This window comes from Lutra lutra, chromosome 1, assembly GCF_902655055.1.
Source record: "Lutra lutra chromosome 1, mLutLut1.2, whole genome shotgun sequence".
Lineage (NCBI taxonomy): Eukaryota > Metazoa > Chordata > Mammalia > Carnivora > Mustelidae > Lutra > Lutra lutra.
Window position 1 is genome coordinate 159,439,204 of NC_062278.1, and position 18,482 is coordinate 159,457,685.

At 41.2% G+C, this 18,482-nt stretch overlaps 1 protein-coding gene and 1 pseudogene across 1 annotated transcript in view; one reads left to right on the plus strand and one right to left on the minus strand.

The window, feature by feature from the left end:
• Nucleotides 1-399: 399 nt before the first annotated feature.
• Nucleotides 400-884, minus strand: LOC125106818 (60S ribosomal protein L21-like; annotated as a pseudogene).
• A 14,193-nt stretch (nt 885-15,077) lies between these two features.
• CNOT10 (CCR4-NOT transcription complex subunit 10) overlaps nt 15,078-18,482 on the plus strand; it is a 74,572-nt gene continuing 71,167 nt past the window's right edge. The window contains exon 1 of the mRNA XM_047741473.1: nt 15,078-15,371. Within this exon, the coding sequence (XP_047597429.1) occupies nt 15,350-15,371 (22 nt within the window). The 5' untranslated portion in view covers nt 15,078-15,349. The remainder of the gene's footprint in view (nt 15,372-18,482) is intronic.

Genomic DNA, 18,482 nt, shown 5'->3' on the forward strand with positions numbered 1-18,482 from the left:
GTTTTGGCTCAGGTCATGATCTTGGGGTTGTGAGATCAAGCCCTGCATTGGGCTCTGAACTGAGCAGGGAGTCGGCTTCAGATTCTGTCCCTCCATCTCCTGCTGCTCCTCCCCTTCTCACGTTTTCTTTATTTCTTTTTTAATTTTTTTAAAGATTTTATTTATTTATTTGACAGAGAGAGACACAGAGAGAGAGGGAACACAAGCGGGGGGAGTGGGAGAGGGAGAGGCAGGCTTCCTGCCCAGCAGGGAGCCTGATGCAGGGCTTAATCCCAGGACCCTGAGATCATGACCTGAACTGAAGGCAGACACTTAATGACTGAACCACCAAGGCACCCCTTAAATATCTTTAAAAAATTTTTTACACTGTCTTGAGGTTTTTTATTTTCTTTACATTTATCATGCCATGAATTCGTAAGGAATGGATTCTAGCAGTTCAGGTTCCTTTCCACTGGTTCTCACAAAATGTGTTTCTCTGGGTGGGGCAGGCTGGCACTTCAGTTGCACTCAAGTACCTTTCTCTTTGGTTTCCTTCTTTTTCTGGTGATATTCCTTCACACGTTTCAGGAAGCTAGCTCAGCTCTTTGAGTGTTTAATATGCTCAATGCATACCTTGATTCTCTTGGCAAGAATCTTGCCCTTAATTTGTTTGTTTACAACAATGCCAACAGCATGTTGAGTAACATTATAGACTCTTCCAGTTTGTCATGGTGACATTTGTGGGACATGCCTTTTTGAACAGCACCCATTTTCTTCATGTCCCCAATATCATCTTTCTCGTAGATTCCCATGTATGTGGCCAAAGGAACAACTCCATCTTTTCTAAAAGGCCTAGAGAACATATAGTGGGCACCTCTCCTTTTTCCCTTTGTGTTGGTCATTTTGGTGAATTACTGGATGATGGCTGTTCCAGATGAAAGGAAAGCAAAAATTTTTAAAACTAAAATATAAATGGGGTGCCTGGGTGGCTTAGTTGGTTAAGTGACTGACTCTTGGTTTAGGCTCAGGTCATGATCTCAGAGTCATGGGATCTGGCCCCATGTCATTGGGCTCTGTGTTCGGAGAGAAATTGGCTAGAGGTTCTTTCTATCCTCCCCCCACGCTCTCTCTCTCCCTCTTCCTCTCTCTCTAAAACAATAAATAAATATTTAAAATAATATATAATAAATAAATAAAATAAAATATTAAATATTAAATTTTATTTTCTTTTCTTTTTTAAAATATTTTATTTATTTGACACACGGAGGGAGATCACAAGTAGGCAGAGAGATAGGCAAAGAGAGAGGGGGTAGCAGTCTCCCTGCTGAGCAGAGAGCCTGATGCGGTACTCCATCACTGGACCCTGAGATCATGACCTGAGCCGAAGGCAGGGGCTTTAACCCACTGAGCCACCCAGGCGCCCTAAAAATTAAATTCTTTTTTAAAAAATTTTTAAAAATATTTTTATTTATTTGACAGACAGAGATCACAAGTAGGCAGAGAGATAGAGAGAGAAGGAGGGGAAGCAGGCTCCCTGCTGAACAGAGAGCCTGATGCAGGGCTCAATCCCAGGACCCTGGGATCATGACCTGAGCCGAAGGCAGGGGCTTTAACCCACTGAGCCACCCAGGAGCCCCTAAAAATTAAATTCTTAAAATTAAGAACATTAAAATGGACAAAGAGGAGCACCTGGCTGGTTTAATTGGTAAAACATGTGACTCTTGATGTCAGGATCATGAATTAGAGCCCCATGTTGGACGTCAGCCATGAAAAGGAATGGAATGCTGATATATGCTACAATAATGGACAAATTTTGAAAACATGTTAAGCGAAAAAAGCCAGTCACAGATGGCATATATTGTATGATTCTCTTTTTGTGAGGTGTCCAGAAGAGGCAATCCTCAAATAGTCAATTTGAGACAGAAAGCAGATTAGTGATTGCCAGGAACCGGGACATGGAAGACCAGGAGAGAACCAGTGATGCATGCAGTGTTTCTTTAGGAAGTGATGAAATGTTCTGGAATTATATAATGGTGATGGTTGCACAACTTTGTAAGATACTAAAACCCACCAAACTGTACACTCTAAGTGGATGAATTCTGTATGGTATAAGAATTATATCTCAATATAGCTATTTCTTTAAAAAGGAAGCAAGGATGAGCAAAGATACTGGAGAACATGAGGGTATATCTAAAACACAAACATAACAACAGCTAAATAAGGGATTAAATGAGTGGTAGAATTAAAAAGAAAACAAATCGGGGCACCTGGGTGGCTCAGTGGGTTAAGCCGCTGCCTTTGGCTCAGGTCATGATCTCAGGGTCCTGGGATCGAGCGCCGAGTCAGGCTCTCTGCTCAGCAGGGAGCCTGCTTCCTCCTCTCTCTCTGCCTGCCTCTCTGCCTACTTGTGATTTCTCTCTGTCAGATAAATAAATAAAATCTTTAAAAAAAAAAAAAGAAAAGAAAACAAATCATTAGGGTCGTGCACTTCCACAGGCACACATGGAATAATTTTAATTTCAAAAAGGGTAAGGACTGCAGTTGATTAAAACATATTGAGTATATAAAAAGTCATGAGTTCAGAGTAATTTTTTTAGAAAGGAAATAGTCCTGGAGATAGCCAGGCCATCAACTTATTCCTCTGAAAATTATAGGAAAAGAACTAAACATTTCTGCTTTTCTAATACAAATAAAACTTCAGTATAACCTAATACCCTGTGGATAAGGGAACGTGTTTCAGTACAGAAGAATTCTAGATAGGGCTGGGACTAGGGTAAGGTGAATCAAGGGCCTAGGGTAGAAAATTCAAGGAGGTACTTGCTTAGCCCTGATTCTAGTTAACAAATGCAGGCATATCCAAGTTAGAAAATTGTTTCAACCATTAGTGAAATAACTGATTCAGGCACTAGTCATTAATGCTGCTGAGACAACTACAAGAAAAACTGATAGGAAATGTATAAAAACAGGTTGTCACCAACCGAACTCAACAATCAATCTTAAAGTCTCAAAAAGTGAGGAAACCAACATCCCATGCCTCGTGATGTGGGTACAGAAAGTACACAGCCCCGCTTAGTGAAGCTTCTCAGGGGAAAAAATTTAAGTCATAATGAAATCAAACCGGGGCACCTGTGGTTCAGTCAGTGAAACATGCAAGTCTTGATTTTGTGGTTGTGAGTTTGAGCCCCACGCTGGGGGTAGAGATTACTTAAAAATAAAATCTTTAAAAAAATAATTATAATAATGCAATCAAAACTTTAAAACTGACCCCTAGTCCACAACAAATATTGAGCATAAAGGATGCAGTCCACAAGGAAGCAATACACAAGATGTCAAAGGAGGGACTTTATATTAGACTCTAATTTCATCAGCAAGTCAATGAAAGGAAAAATAAAAGGGGAGGGGACTGTTCTAGATTAAGAGAAACATAAGACTTGAAAGGCTTATGAGAAACACAAGACATAACAACCAAATAAAATGGATCCTGTTTGATCTTGATTCTAAACAGAAATTACAAAAAGAATTTTTATTACAATCGAAGAAATTTGGCTTCGATTACCCAGTATGGCTGGGTAATTGAATAATATTAAATAATTATTTGCATTTTGTTAGATGTGATAATGGCATCATGGTCACGCAAGAAAATATTTAAAGATTTCTTTTTGAGTTGCATACTGAAGTGTTTAGAGGTGAATGGTACAATGTTCGGGATTTGCTTTAAAATACTCCAGCAAAATATACAACGGAGGGAAGGGGTGGATGAAACAAGTCTATGGTTAAATGAAGTTAGGGGATGGACACATGGGGTTTGTTATATTTTCTAGTTTGGGGCACATTTGGGAAGTTTTACAGTAAAAATCCTGAAAATATGGGTACACCATTATTCAGCTAAATCCCATTGTAGATAGTATATACCCTAGAGAAACTCTTATGGCTATGCACATGTTCAAGAGGGCTGTGCTTTGTAAAATGCAAACTGGAGATGAGTTCAATGTCTGTGAATAAAAGAAGGGATAAACCGGGTAAAGTCCCAGCAGCCGTAACCCATTCCTCCTAGTTAACAAAATCCTAATTTTATTTATCCCTCACAGAAATATTTTGTGACTGCGGTATGATGGATCCAAGGTACGAGTTGGAATCTCATTTCTTCTTATAATTGACAAGTAATTGATGCAGTGGCAGGCAGGCCACAACTTTGCCAATGAGAACAAAGGGAAAGAGTGAGAGTCCAGGGAAGTTCCACCATGCTTCACTGATGCCAAGGCACACAATCTTTCTTTCATTTCTAAAGCTGGCAGTCTTCTCACAGTTGATAGCATCTCACGAGCACTGCCATGGGATGACTGGTATAGTGGGTTCATCAACCCTGCATGTGTGCAAACATGATCTGAAAACCTACACTTTATGAAATCTTGTAAGATGAAGAAAGTACTAGAATTACAACTTGCAGAATGGGTCTTCAACATTCTGTGAGGAGATGAGACACAGTGTTCTTTAGGGCACAGAAGGTAACATTATGGGGGAAAACATGGACATGGAAGGTGCTGATTTGAAAAGTGATTTAGAGTGGAACTCTGGTGAGAAGACATCCTGAAAATACCCTTAACTAATTTATTTCACTTCTATATTCGCATTTTGTGTACTGAAGAGTAATATATAATTCTAAAAAAAATTTTTAAAGCATTTCATTTATTTATTTGACAGAGAGAGATCACAAGTAGGCAGAGAGAGAGGGGGTAGCAGTCTCCCTGCTGAGCAGAGAGCCTGAGCGGGACTCCATCACTGGACCCTGGGATCATGACCTGAGCTGAAGGCAGAGGCTTTAACCCACTGAGCCACTCAGGTGTCCCTAATTCTAAAAATTTTGTGTCTAAGTTTAAAGGGCTATTTTTAAGAGTATAAAACAAAAATTTTAAGGTGTAAGAAAGCATTTTCAGTTTTAAGTGTTGGAATTGTGGGATTTTTAGTAGTTAAAAAAATGTGTGCCTTATCATTGATGGAATGTGGTTGCTATCTTATAGAGAATAAGGCTAGAAAATGGGAATTCTTCTTTGCTCCCCTTCCTTCCCTTCCTGCTTTGGACTGGCAAGCAAGAGCACAGCTGTGGCAGTTATTTTAGGACCACCAGAGGAAGACAAAAAGGATCCCAGGGAGGCCAAATTACATCCTGACATTGCTGAGTCGCTAATCTAGCAATGGAACATCCTACTTGCAGATTTCCATCAATGAGATAATTAATGCCTATATTATTTATAAGACTTTTACTTAGGAATCATGCTACAAAAGTATACTGAAGTGATAATCATTTAGTAGAATACTGAACAGTGTAAAATACACTATATAGTTTAATATAAATTGTATTTTGCATATTTTAACATATATTTGTATAAATATATTTTATATGAATACTATGTATTTTATAAATATATATTTTGATATCAAAACTATGGTGTTGGGTTAAAAAAAGGAAGTTTCAGGATAATAACTGTGCAATACTTATATAAAGTTGAATGATTAATAATGTGTTATTTATATGTTTTAAACATGGACTAGAAAGATACATACTATCTATAGCATAGTGGGTATCACTGGGAGGGGAGTAAAGGAAATGCAATCAGGAAGGGAACATAAACTGGACTCATCTGTTCCAATAATGATTTGCATATTTTTCAAAAGAATATTCAAAGCAAATGTGACAAATACTAACATTGTTAAATCTGAGTGGTAAATAAACTTGTCATATTCTTCATTATTTGTTTGTGAAATAGCTCATAATTATGATGATGAGGATTAAAAAAACCCTGGTTACTTAATTTTCCCGTGTTTATAATTGAAATAATCTCAAAGTCATATTTTAGAGAATTAAAGTGTGTTTAACACACATAAATTTTTTTCTTCACTTGTAAATTAGAAATGTCCACTGGAGGTGGCGCCAAAGAGTCATGAAAAACACTAGGCTATATGATAGAATAATTCTCTCACTCTCTCTCCCTTTTTTTTTTTTTTAATTTAATTTATTTATTTGACAGGCCCAGAGAGAGCATAAGCAGGGGAGTGGTAGGCTCCCCAGAGAGCAGGAAACCCCATGCGAAACTTGATCCCAGGACCCTGGGATCATGACCTGAGCTAAACTCTCAACTACCTGAACCACCCAGGTACCCCCAGATTAATTATCTTAAAGGTACTAGATATAATTGTGAAATCCCACGTATATTATTAAGACTTCTAGCAATGGGGCGCCTGGGTGGCTCAGTGGGTTAAGCCGCTGCCTTCGGCTCAGGTCGTGATCTCGGAGTCCTGGGATCGAGCCCCGCATCGGGCTCTCTGCTCGGCAGGGAGCCTGCTTCCTCCTCTCTCTCTGCCGGCCTCTCTGCCTGCTTGTGACCTCTCTGTCAAATAAATAAGTAAAATCTTTAAAAAAAAAAATACTTCTAGCAATAATATCTTGTATTTGCATATTAGTGGTTCAGAAATAATGATAAAGACACAAATCTAAATGCCATTTGTAGGACGCCTCCAGAAGAAATATTGAACATCCTTTAGGAGGGCTTAGGATGAGAAGGGACTCCCCAACTCAGTATGTTGTTTCTAAGTCTTTTGCCAAAGGATTTTTTTTAAGATTTTATTTATATGATTTTATATATTTTATATATATTTTATATGATTTTAATAAGATTTTATTTTATTTATATTTATTTGACAGAGATCACAAGTAGGCAGAGAGGCAGGCAGAGAGAGAGGGAAGGGAGGCTCCCCCTCAAGCAGAGAGCCTGGTGGCGGGCCCGTTCCTGAGCTGAAGGCAGAGGCTTTAGCCCACTGAGCCACCCAAGCATCCCCGCCAAAGGATTTCTATTGGTCACAGTCTAACTAGGAAAACAGAAACCACTCTAAGCACTGAAAAAAGGGGGAAAGCCGCTCATACGGGGAATTGGAGGGAGGGGCCCAGAAACCCAGCTAGGCAAGGAGGCAACTCAGCCCTTAAAAGGGCCGGACACCACTATTGCCCCCTGCTGGAACAAGGCGCGGGAAGAAAGGAAGCTGCAGAAAATCAAGTCCAGGGGCTGGGGTCATTGAGCAAATCCCTGTTGAGGGAAGAATTTGCCAGAAAGACTACCTGAGGCAGAGAAAGAAGAGGAGAAATACCCCTGGTTTCTCCCTTCCTCTTGCCTTCCGAGTTCCCAATGATGCCTCTCATTGGCTGGACCTGGCCAGAAGTCAGCTAACTTGGAAGCGTGGGAAATAGCCTATAGAAAGGAGTCAGCCCGGTGATACAAAGCAGAGCAGAGCAAGGGCAAAAATGAGATCTGAGGGCAGAGAGGATCCACCCATTAGTTTCAAAGTTAAGTAGTTAACATTACATTTTCTTGTTTCTCATATTTCTTTTCAAAATGGTTCTTGCACACCTGGGTGGCTCAGTCGGTTGGGTGTCTGCCTTCAGCTCAGGTCATGATCCTGGAGTCCCAGAATCCAGTCCTATATCCCACTCCCTACCCAATGGGGAGTCTGCTCTCCTTCTGACCCTCCCCGCTCTCATGCTTTCTCCCTCTAGCTCTCTCTCTCTCTCTTAAATAAATAAAATCTTTAAAAAATAATAATAATAATAAAATAAGATAAAATAAAATGGTTCTTAACTCCTGAATACCTTGAGTTGCCAGAGTTAGGCAATGGGAGGGGAGACATGGGATGCCAGTTGAATCTGAATTTCAGATAAACAATGCAATATTTGGAATATATTTATAACAATAATATTTATCCGAAATTCAAATTTAACTGGGCATCCTGTGCTTAAAATTGTATCTCGCACTCTGTATACCATATACCAAGTATAACTCTAAATGAAACACTTTAAAAGCAAAACTAACTTATACACCCAACTATACAAAACCAGACTTTATCCTAACTTGTACATCTGTAAGATGTAAGTGGATAATGCCACTGTGCTCCAAATATTCTGGTGACATAGCCTTTGGATACAGGGCCACACATAGGATAAAGCAAGTGAAGCACTGACCTTGGGTGCAAAATTTAATGGAGTGTCAAAAAACTTAGAAAGCAATTAAGATAAATAATATAGTAATGCAATATTTTGAAATAAATATGAATACAAAAAAATCCACAAAGAACAAAAAATTGAAAATTTTAATATAACAGGATCAGTAACAGCGCTGGGCTGAGACATACTGAAACCTGAGAAAAAGGAAGAATCAGTATTTACTTACTTTAAACCCATCATTACTTAAAATATTGATATACTGCTCATCATGAATATATTAATTCCTGATTTTTAAAAAATATTGCCTCAAAATACTGTTCGTCTTGATTACTGAATTTTTTGGCACTTCCTTAAATTTTTCCACTTGAAGTGAGTGTTCAGCACTGTTTGGATCCATTTCAGGGTCACACAAAATTCACCAGATTTGGGTCAAATGATTACTGGCACACTTTAAGTTAGCAAATAGTTTTTCCTTAGCAGCTTGATTTGAACAGATTGTGAATGAAAAGTTAAGTTGGGACAGGTGCTTGATGTCAATCCCTTTGGATGTGACTGCTTTGGCAAAATGGGTAGAAATATATGCTTTCATATCTTTGAAATATTTCTTCGTAATTATGTATTCACTGTGATGAATTACTTGCAAAATAATCTGTAGTTTCCACCAGAAATTTGATTATGGGAATAACATTTGATTTAGCCCTTTGTATCAAAAAAAAAAAAAAAGAAGAAGAAGAAGAAGAACAGGTCTAGAGTCCAAGAACTCTTTCCAAGTTCCAGTTCCAGTTCTTATTAGCTAAGCAAAATGATTCATAGATTTACTTCTTGGAGCCCCAATTTCCTCACCCTTAAAATGGGTTTGAATATCCGTATTACAATAATTTTGAGGATGAAAAGAAACAATCATTGCAAAACCTCTTTAAGAAACTGTAAAAGAGGGGTACGTGGGTCGCTCAGTGGGTTAAGCCTCTGACTCCGCTCAGGTCATGATCCCAGAGTCCTGGGATCAAGCCCCATATCGGGCTCTCTGCTCCGCAGGAAGCCTGCTTCTCCCTCTCCCACTCCCCCTGCTTGTATTCCCTCTCTCACTGTGTCTCTCTCTGTCAAATAAATAAATAAATAAATAAAATCTTTAAAAAAAAAAAGAATATGTAAAAAAAGACCATTTAGAAGTGTCAACACTCCTAATACACCGGGGAATTCTTATCTTTGTAGGGAGAGGGGCAGAGGAGGAGGGAGACAGAATTTTTTTTTAAGATTTTATTTATTGGGATGCCTGGGTCACTCAATGGGTTAAGCTTCTGCCTTCAGCTTAGGTCATGATCCCAGTGTCCTGGGATCAAGCCCTGCCTATGGCTCCCTGCTGTGTGGGAAGCCTGCTTCTCCCTTGCCCTCTCCCTCTGCTTCTGTTCTCTCTCTCTGTGTGTCTCTCTCTCTGACAAATGAATAAATAAAATCTTTTTAAAAAAGATTTATTTATTTATTTGATAGAGACACAGTGAGAGAGGGAACACAAGCAGGGGAAGAGGGACAGGGAGAAGGAGGCCTCCCACCGAGCAGAGAGCCCGATCCCAGGCTCCATCCCAGAACTCCAGGATCATGACCTGAGCTGACGGCAGACGCCCAACAACTGAGCCACCCAGGCGCCCCGGGAGACAGAATCTTTTTTTTTTTTTTTAAGATTTTATGTATTTATTTACTTGACAGAGAGAGAGCACAAGCAGGCAGAGAGGCAGGCAGAGGCAGAGAGAGCAGCAGACTCCCCACTGAGCAAGGAGCCCGATGCGGGGCTCAATCCCAGGACCCTGAGATCGTGACCCGAGCCGAAGGCAGCGGCTTAACCCACTGAGCCACCCAGGCTCCCTTAGGGAGACAGAATCTTAAGCAGGCTTCACACCCAGTGCAGAGCCTGACACAGGGCTCTATCTCACAACCTTGAAATCATGACCTGAACTGAAATCAAGAGTTGGATGCTTAACCGACTGAGCCACCCAGGCATCCCAGAATTCTCATTATCTTAAAGTCATGCTGCATTCATACACATGCTGCATTCATTGGCATGCTTGCTAAGCATCAATATAATGATGATATTTAAAGACAGTATTTGGAGATTACAGCTGAGGTGACAGAGAGAGGATTCATATCAAGAGATTGTTTCCGTAGTGCAAGAGAAGATTTGAAAATGGTTAGTAGTCTTTGGCAGTCAGGAACATCTTTTTGAGAAAATGATGCCCGTGTTTCCTGGGAAGGAAATGGCATTAGCTACAAAAGAGGGTGTTTATGGGATAGAAACTGAAAAGGGATTATAGGCAGGTCATGAAGTGTCTTAAAAGTCATTTTAAGGAGTTTGGAACTGGGGCTAAAAGCAAGGAAGTGTCTTAAATGGGTATGGACATCTATCTCTGGCTAAATGAAGACATTCTGGAAGGGGAAAGACTGGATGACAAGGTTGCTGTGGCATTTGTCTCAGAGGCAATAATTACTTGGGTATAGAGTGGCAGTGAGAATGGAAGGATCCATTAAATGGAGGAGGTAGAATCCACATACCTCAGTTGGTTGGTTGAACCAGATGGGGAATGAAGAATTGGGAGATGCTGTTTCAGTTATCTATTGTTACACCCTCAAATTTAGCAGTTTAGAAGAACAACTTGTATATCCACATGCAAAAGAATAAGGTTGGGGAGCAATTGGGTGGCTCAGAAGGTTAAGGATCTGACTCTTAATTTTGGCTCAGGTCATGATCTCAGGGTCATGAGATTGAGCTCCGACTGGGGTTCTGAGCTGGGTGTGGAGCTTGCTTGGAATTCTCTCTCTCCCTCTCCACCGGCTCTCCCCTACCCACCCCCTTTTTTTTTTTTTGAGAGAGAGCGTGCATATGTTTGAAAGGGAGAGGCAGGGAGGGACAGAGGGGAAATGGAAGACAGAAAATCTCAAGCAAGCTCGAGGCCCAGTACAGAGCAGAGCCCAGGGCTTGATCTCACCACTCTAAGATCATGACCTTACCTGAAATCAAGAGTCAGACGCTTAACCGACTGAAATAAAAATAAAATCTTAAAAATAAGCCATTCCTTAAAAATAAAATCTTTTTAAAAAATTTAGAAATTGGTAATGACTGTACAACATCATGAATGTACTAAAAACCACAGAATTGCACACTTTACAAGGGTGAATTACATGGTATGCTAATTATATCTTAATTTTTAAAAATATATTTTAAAAATGCAACAACAATGCCTTAATATTTTTTGCCATTCTGGGGGTTGACTGAGTGGCTTTTCTACTTCATATGGTATTAGATGGGATCATTCATGTGACTACATTGAGTTGGTAGCTAAGTTGAGCTGGAAGATTCAAGAAGGCTTCATTCTTGGGGTGCCTGGGTGGTTCAGTCAGTTGAACGTCCAACTCTTGGTTTCAGCTCAGGTCATGATCTCACTGTCCTGGGATCAAGCCGGTGTCAGGCTCCGTGCTCAGTACAGAGTCTGTTTGGGATCCTCTCCCTTTTCCTCTCCCTCCCCACTGCCTCTCTCCCAGCTCACACATGCTTACTGTTTCTCAAATAAATAAATAAATAAAATCTTAAAAAAGAGGAAAAGAAGAAGACTTTATTCTTATGTCTGGAACCTTGGTGCTGGCTGTCAGTTGGGGCATCTTGGGTCTCCTTCATGTGGTCTCTCTCCAGCAGGACAGCCTGAGCTTCTTTACACCTTGGTGGCAAGAACAAGAGAGGAAAAGTGGAAGCTGCAATACTTTTGAAGGACTAGACCCAAACCTGGCTCACCGTCCCTTCTGCATTCCGTTGGTCAGAGCAAGTCACAGCTTGGTTTCAAATAAATAAATATTTTTAAAAATTATATGTATATGTGTGTGTGTATGTATGTGTATATATATATATATATATATACTGTATGATCCATTTGTATTAAATTTGAATACAGGTGAAACTAATCCATGGTGTTAGCCATCAGTATAATGACTACCCTTGTGGAGAAATGGAGGAGGCATGAGGGGTCCTCTACTTACAGATAGTTTATTGTCCTTTCTCTGGGCGCTAGTTATGTGGATATGTTGAAAATTCAATAAATGTACTTATGATTTGCACACTTTTCTATGTGAACGTTAATGTAAATAAAAGAGGTGTTTTTTTTTTTAAAGTGGGCAACCACTTAAAAGGGACACAAGAGCCTACTGAAAAAGCTCCTAATTAATAAAGCTGAAACAATTTCAGCAACAAAATAACTTAATATTGGATTGTAAATATAGTCATGAGTCCATACTCATGAGATTTATGATTAAATAAGTAACTAAATGGGGGAGAAGAGACAAATCTCCCTTAGAGAAGATTATCTACATACATACTCCTCACCACGGGAGGTAGAGTTTAAAACATCCTCCACACCCCAACCTAAGTGTGAACTGCACTTAATGACTCATTTCCAAAGAGTAGAGTGTGGAGGTAATTTTACAGACCCTATGTGAGCCAGGTGATCACAGTTAACATCATCATTTGCTAGCATGTACTCTTCACTTGATGTGATGGGAATGGCAAGTCACCTCTGGTTTTCCTCCTAAAACCCCGTAATCCTAGTCTAACTGTAACTGAACTCAATGGGTGGTACACTTGGGATGCACAAATCCCAAAGAAGTGTTGAAAGCAAAGAACCTTTCTTTTTTTTCAAACTTTTTAAAGATTTCATTTATTCATTTGAGAGAGAGAGGAGAACACAGAGGGAGAGCGAGGAGAAGCAGACTCCCTGCTGACTAGAGAACCTGATGTGGGACTTGATCCCAAGACCCTGAGATCATGACCTGAGCCAAAGCAAATGCTTAACCAACTGAGCCACCCAGGCACTCCAAAAACAAAGAACTTTCTATTACTTGTTATGTGTAAGGAGACAGTTCTCAAAGCACTATCTTCCCATGGATTAGCACAGGATGCTTTTAGTCACTGTCTTACCGGCGGGACAGGTAGCTTGCATGTAGATTAAGAAACTTATACATATTCTATTACCCACACTCTGCTTCAACTATGCTTGTCTAACACATTAACATGCTAGTGCGTATAGGTATGTTCTAAAAATGGCAGAAAACCCTGCCTATAGGAGGAAATATTAGTACTATAATGAACTAAAGGCAACTTCAAGACAACTCAGGGGGATAAATAATAATAATAAGCAAACAAACAAATAAATAATGGGGCTCTTGGCTGGCTCAATTAACAGAGCATGCAGCTCTTTGATCTCAGGGTTGTAAATTCAAGCCCCATATTGCGTATAGAGATTACTTAAAAATAAAATCGTCTTGGGAGCACCTGGGTGGTTCAGTCCGTTAAGTGTCCAACTCTTGATTTTGACTCAGGTCATGATCTCAGGTTTCTGAGATCGAGCCCTGTGCCAGGCTCTGTGCTGGGTGTGGAGGCTGTCTAAAATTCTCCCTCTCCCTCTCTAACAACAACGACAACAGCAGCAGCAACAACAAGAACAATAATAATAAATGCAATCTTAAAAAAGACAATTCAGTGGGGCTTCTGCACAGATCCTCAGCTCCAGTCCCTCTCAAACTGGCTCATGTAAGGGGCTACCAGGTGAAACACCTAGCTGGATAGTCTCCTTGGCTGGAACTGCTTATTCTGCAAAACGAAACGCATTCCTTCCCCGCTTTAGCCCCTTCCCCCTCCTTCTTCTGCTGAGACTTTTAGCCCTCTGATAGAAGTAACTACCCCGCTGGATCCTTGCTAATTGGGGTGTCCTGAGAAGGTAGATGCTGTTGACTGAAGGCCCATGAAGTTAGCGGGTGTCCTGGTGTCCTGGTGCCACTTTTTCTGATCCTCTGTAGGTCTTTTCCATTTCAAAATACTTAGAATCTAAAATATACCTTTTTTCTTCATGTTAAAGATTTCATTAGGTATATTTGGTAATTGTATCTCTCGGGTAGTGTTGATTAACTACTTGTCCCACAGGTTGCTTTTGAAGTTAAAGCAGGCAGGCATTCCTATCCCTTGAAGCTAGCTAGGCCTATGCGTTCCTCCTTTGGTCCAGCTATGCCTGGGGACAATTTGACTGCTTCTGTTCTGAATTGACAAGATGAATGTCTGGGTGCCAACTTCATAGCCATGAACAAAATAAATAAAATCAGATGTGCATTATTCAAAAGTTCTGACCAGTACTCCTTAAAGCTGTCAAAATCATCAAGGACAGGAAAAATCTGAAAAACTATCACAGTCAAGATGAGCATAAGAAGGGCGCCTGGGTGGCTCAGTGGGTTAAAGCCTCTGCCTTCAGCTCAGGTCATGATCTCAGGGTCCTGAGATCGAGCTCCGCATCCGGCTCTCTGCTCAGCGGGGAGCCTGCTTCCCCCTCTCTCTCTGCCTGCCTCTCTGCCTACTTGTGATCTCTGTCTGTCAAATAAATAAATAAAATCTTAAAAAAAAAAAAAAAAAGATGAGCATAAGAAGACATAACGAATATAACGTGGTGTCCTTGACAGAATACTGGAACAGAATGGGGGCATTGGGGAAAACTGGTGAAATTAAAAAGTAGATTTTAAGAAATATTTTAAAATAATAATTAAATTATTATTTTGTTATACCAATCAAGGTCGTTTCTTAGACGTGACGGATGTACCAGTTACTTAGTCAAAATTTAAGGTGCTCACAACACGGAAAACAAGGTGAGGAGTATACAGGAACTCTATGAGTCATCTTTGCCATAGTTCTGTAAATATAAAACTATTCTAAAATAAAATGTTTTGTTTTTAAACGGGAACTGCAACAGTGCCTTCTCACAAAATTGGGAGAAATCGTACTTGGCCTGAAAGCGTACAGGCCAAGTGCACGGCTCATTGCTCAGCACACAGTGTTATAATTGTGATTTTACGTAAAAAGCGGGAGGAAAGCTCGGACACTGCAGAATTTTAAGTAGTATAAGCCAGAGGTAATCGCGTGCAGACCCCGCCCACGCTACCCAGCACACGCCCACAGCCGCAAGATAGCATCCATCGGGCCCGGCGCGCACGCGTACGCACACACGCGCGCCGCCGTGGGCGGGGCGCTCGGGGGACGCCAGCGTGGGGCGGGACCAGCTTGCAGTTCCCACACGGGCGGCGGCCCCCGGAAGTGGTGTATACCGGGAAACCGTGCAGCGGAAGCAGTGTCTGGCAGGAGACTGTGGGGCTACCCGGCCAGAGACGCTGCTTCTTGTTGCTAGACGACGCGAGGTAGCCTTCGTCACTTCCTAAGCCCGCGTCAGCCCACTCCCCAGGCCGGAACCCAGGGGCCCGGAGCCTGGGTGGACTCGTCTTCCGAGGTTCAGGATCGCAGCCGGCACGGTAGCTGGAGTCAAGGCCACGCCACCTGCGGGGAAGAACATAAGCTGGGGTAGGAAGATGGCTGCAGACAAGCCTGCAGGTGAGGTGCCCACGCCCGGTGTGCTGAAGCGGTGGGACACGCAGGGGTGGGCCGACCCTGGCGCGGAGTTGGTGGGGACACGAGGGCGACTTGAATCTGGGTATGCATTTCTCTCCCCCGGCCTCTCCCACGGCCGTCCCAAATGTGAGTCTTTGGGTCCCAGATCTATAGGTTTTTTTACCCACGTGCAGTATGAAGTCACTACTGACCGCCTCTCTCCAGAATATCTGACTTAAATTTATTTAACCACTTCACAGGCTTTTCGGTTTTCCAATGGGGAAGGCAGAATAGGTAAAGTTCATTCTGGAGCACACAGCTGCCTTGTGTCCCCTGGCTCAGGATAAGACTCACCTGGGCTGTTTCGCCCCACATAAGCCTGCTTCTGGTCTGCGACGTCCTATGTAATTAGCTTTGTGAAAACTACTTAAGTAGACATAAAATTGGACTGTCTCTCTTCGTTCTGTGCTCTCAAATATCTTGTGTTTGCAACCTATTCTCCCGTAGTTCCTTAAAGTTAATTAATTTAATCTCGATTTTTTTTTTAAATGGATTACTGCTCCATTCCTAGAAACTTCTCCATTATGGTATATGAAATTCTTTCTTGCCTACTGGGACGGTCTGCCATATGTGTCTTCTGAGAAATTAATGTTCTATGTGGCATCTCATTTATGTTGGGAGAACTTAACTGACGGATCTTAGAAGTGGGCAACAACTTAAGACTTTTTGCAGTGAAATTTAGAAAAAAAGAAAAGACAGTCTCTATATTCTGTAGGTTTTGATCTCAATAACTGACAGATGGACTTGATTTGAAATAAAAGTGAGCCAATCCTCATATAGGTACAGATGAATAAAATTGTTGAGTTTCTTCAGTAAACTGAGAAGAAAACAATAGAGAAAAGGTTTACAAAGTGAGGATAATGGAGTATGCTATAGAGTTTTCAGGTAGGCTGATCACAGAAGGGCTGGGGGGGGGGTGTTTGAACAGATAACCCCACATAAAATGAAGGAGAGAGCCATGTGGAAGGAGTAGGATGGATAGGGAGAATGTTCCAGGCAGGAAATAAGCATGACTTGTCCAAGGCTGGACCAAGCGGACCAGCATCTTCCTTATTTTTTTTTTTTTTTAAGATTTTATTTACTAATTTGACAGACCAAGATCACAAGTAGGCAGAGAGGCAGGCAGAGAGAGAGAAGGAAGCAGGCTCCCTGCTGAGCAGAGAGCCTGATGTGGGGCTTGATCCCAGGACCGTGGGACCATGACCTGAGCCGAAGGCAGAGGCTTTAACCCACTGAGCCACCAGGCGCCCCAACATCTTCCTTATTAATTGAAGGCAGTATCTGTTTCTCAGGTTTACCTTTCCTTCTTGCCGGTGTCTTTTGCACCTCCCTGGAATGACCTTTTTAGGCCTAAAGCGCATCTAGTTTCCAAGTTCTATCAATTATAAAGCACTCTTTGACTTGTTCATTCACTCACAAAGATTAAGTACGAGGCACTGGCTTGGATATTGAAGAAATGAATAGAACATACTCCCTGCCTTTGAGGACCTACTGCTCAGTCTGTGAGACACCTAACATAGTAGCATATCCATTTGGTAGTATGTAAGTAATATAACCAGGTACCATAGCTGTGTAATATGTGTAGTGGAAGAATAAGGTCCAGGGCGTTTTGGGACTGTGTCTTTAGTTGAAGTTTATGGGTCACAGTGTAGGAAATTCTTACCTAGATAATGTTAAATTTGTATTAAGTAGATGAGTGTTTAATATCATTCCTTTGAATCTCTCCTCCTCTCCATCCCCCTTTCACCTGCTGTGATTCTAGCCTTTATTTTTTAATGTGGTGTGTTTCACATTAAGCAGCCTTCTGACTGGTGTTTGTTTCTCTTCCTTTCCAGTCCATTATTCTCACTACTATGTTTTTATTTCTAAAACACTAATTGGAACACACCATTCCCATGCCTGTAAACTTTGTAAGATTGTACCATCTCTTGTGCATCAAATCCTCACTCTTTAATGTCATTTGTGAAACTTTACAGTCTGTTTCCAGCTAATGTTTCTATATCAACACACCTAGTTCTTCACACCAGAAATGACTCTCTTGAAAAGCATTGTGTTCTTTTGAGTTTCTGAGTGGTAAGAAAGAAGAGAAAGTGGTATCTTCCTTTCTCTTCTCAATCTGGTAAACTGTGTCTTCATTCAAGGTCTAGTTTATATGCTGCTTCATCTCTGAGCTCCTGAGCTCAGAGCCCTTGTCATGGAGGATATTGTGTGCTTATTCTTAGTTAAGAAAAGAAACCCATGAAAGCCTTTAAGAAAGTAAGTGACCTGACCACAGTGTGGGAGGGGGTAGATTTGAATGAAACAAGACTGGAAGCCCAGAGAATAGCTAAAGCCAGCTAATGTTGTTATATTAATTTATTCAGTAAATATTTACCCATGGCCTGCTTTGCCAGGCACTAACGTAACTCTGTAGTTATGAGGCTTGTAGTATGAAAGACAGGGTAAACAAAATAAATAATTGTGTTTTTTTTTAAAGATTTTATTTATTTGACAGAGTGAGAGAGCACAAGTGGGGGGAATAAAAGAGAGAAGCAGGCTCCTCGTTGACAGGGAGTCTGATACGGGGCTCAATTCCAGAACCCCGGGATTACAACCCAAGCCGAAGGCAGACGCTCAACCGTCTGAGCCACCCAGGCACCCCAGTAATTGTGATTTTTAAGTTGTGATAAATATTGTGAAGAAAAGGAAGATGAGTAGGACGACAGAGGATAACTGAGAGCAAGAACCCTATTTTGAAAAGGAAGGGCTCTCTTAGAGGTAACACTGGAACAGAGACCCTGGATATAAAGAGCCAGCCATGTGGAGAAAAAAATGATCCAGGTAAGAGGAGCAACAAATGTATAGACCCCTTGGAAAATGTTTAAAGAGAGTGAGAAGACCCCTTGACTATAAGCACCCCGAAGAAAGGTACTTTTATCTGTGTTAGTCTTGCTCTTATCTCCAGTGCCTAGAACACGGGCTGGCATATAGGAGGCACTCGATACGTATTTATAGTGTAGTGAGCAAAGGAACATAAAAGAGATGAATTCAGTTGTGTCAGGGGCTAGCTTATGT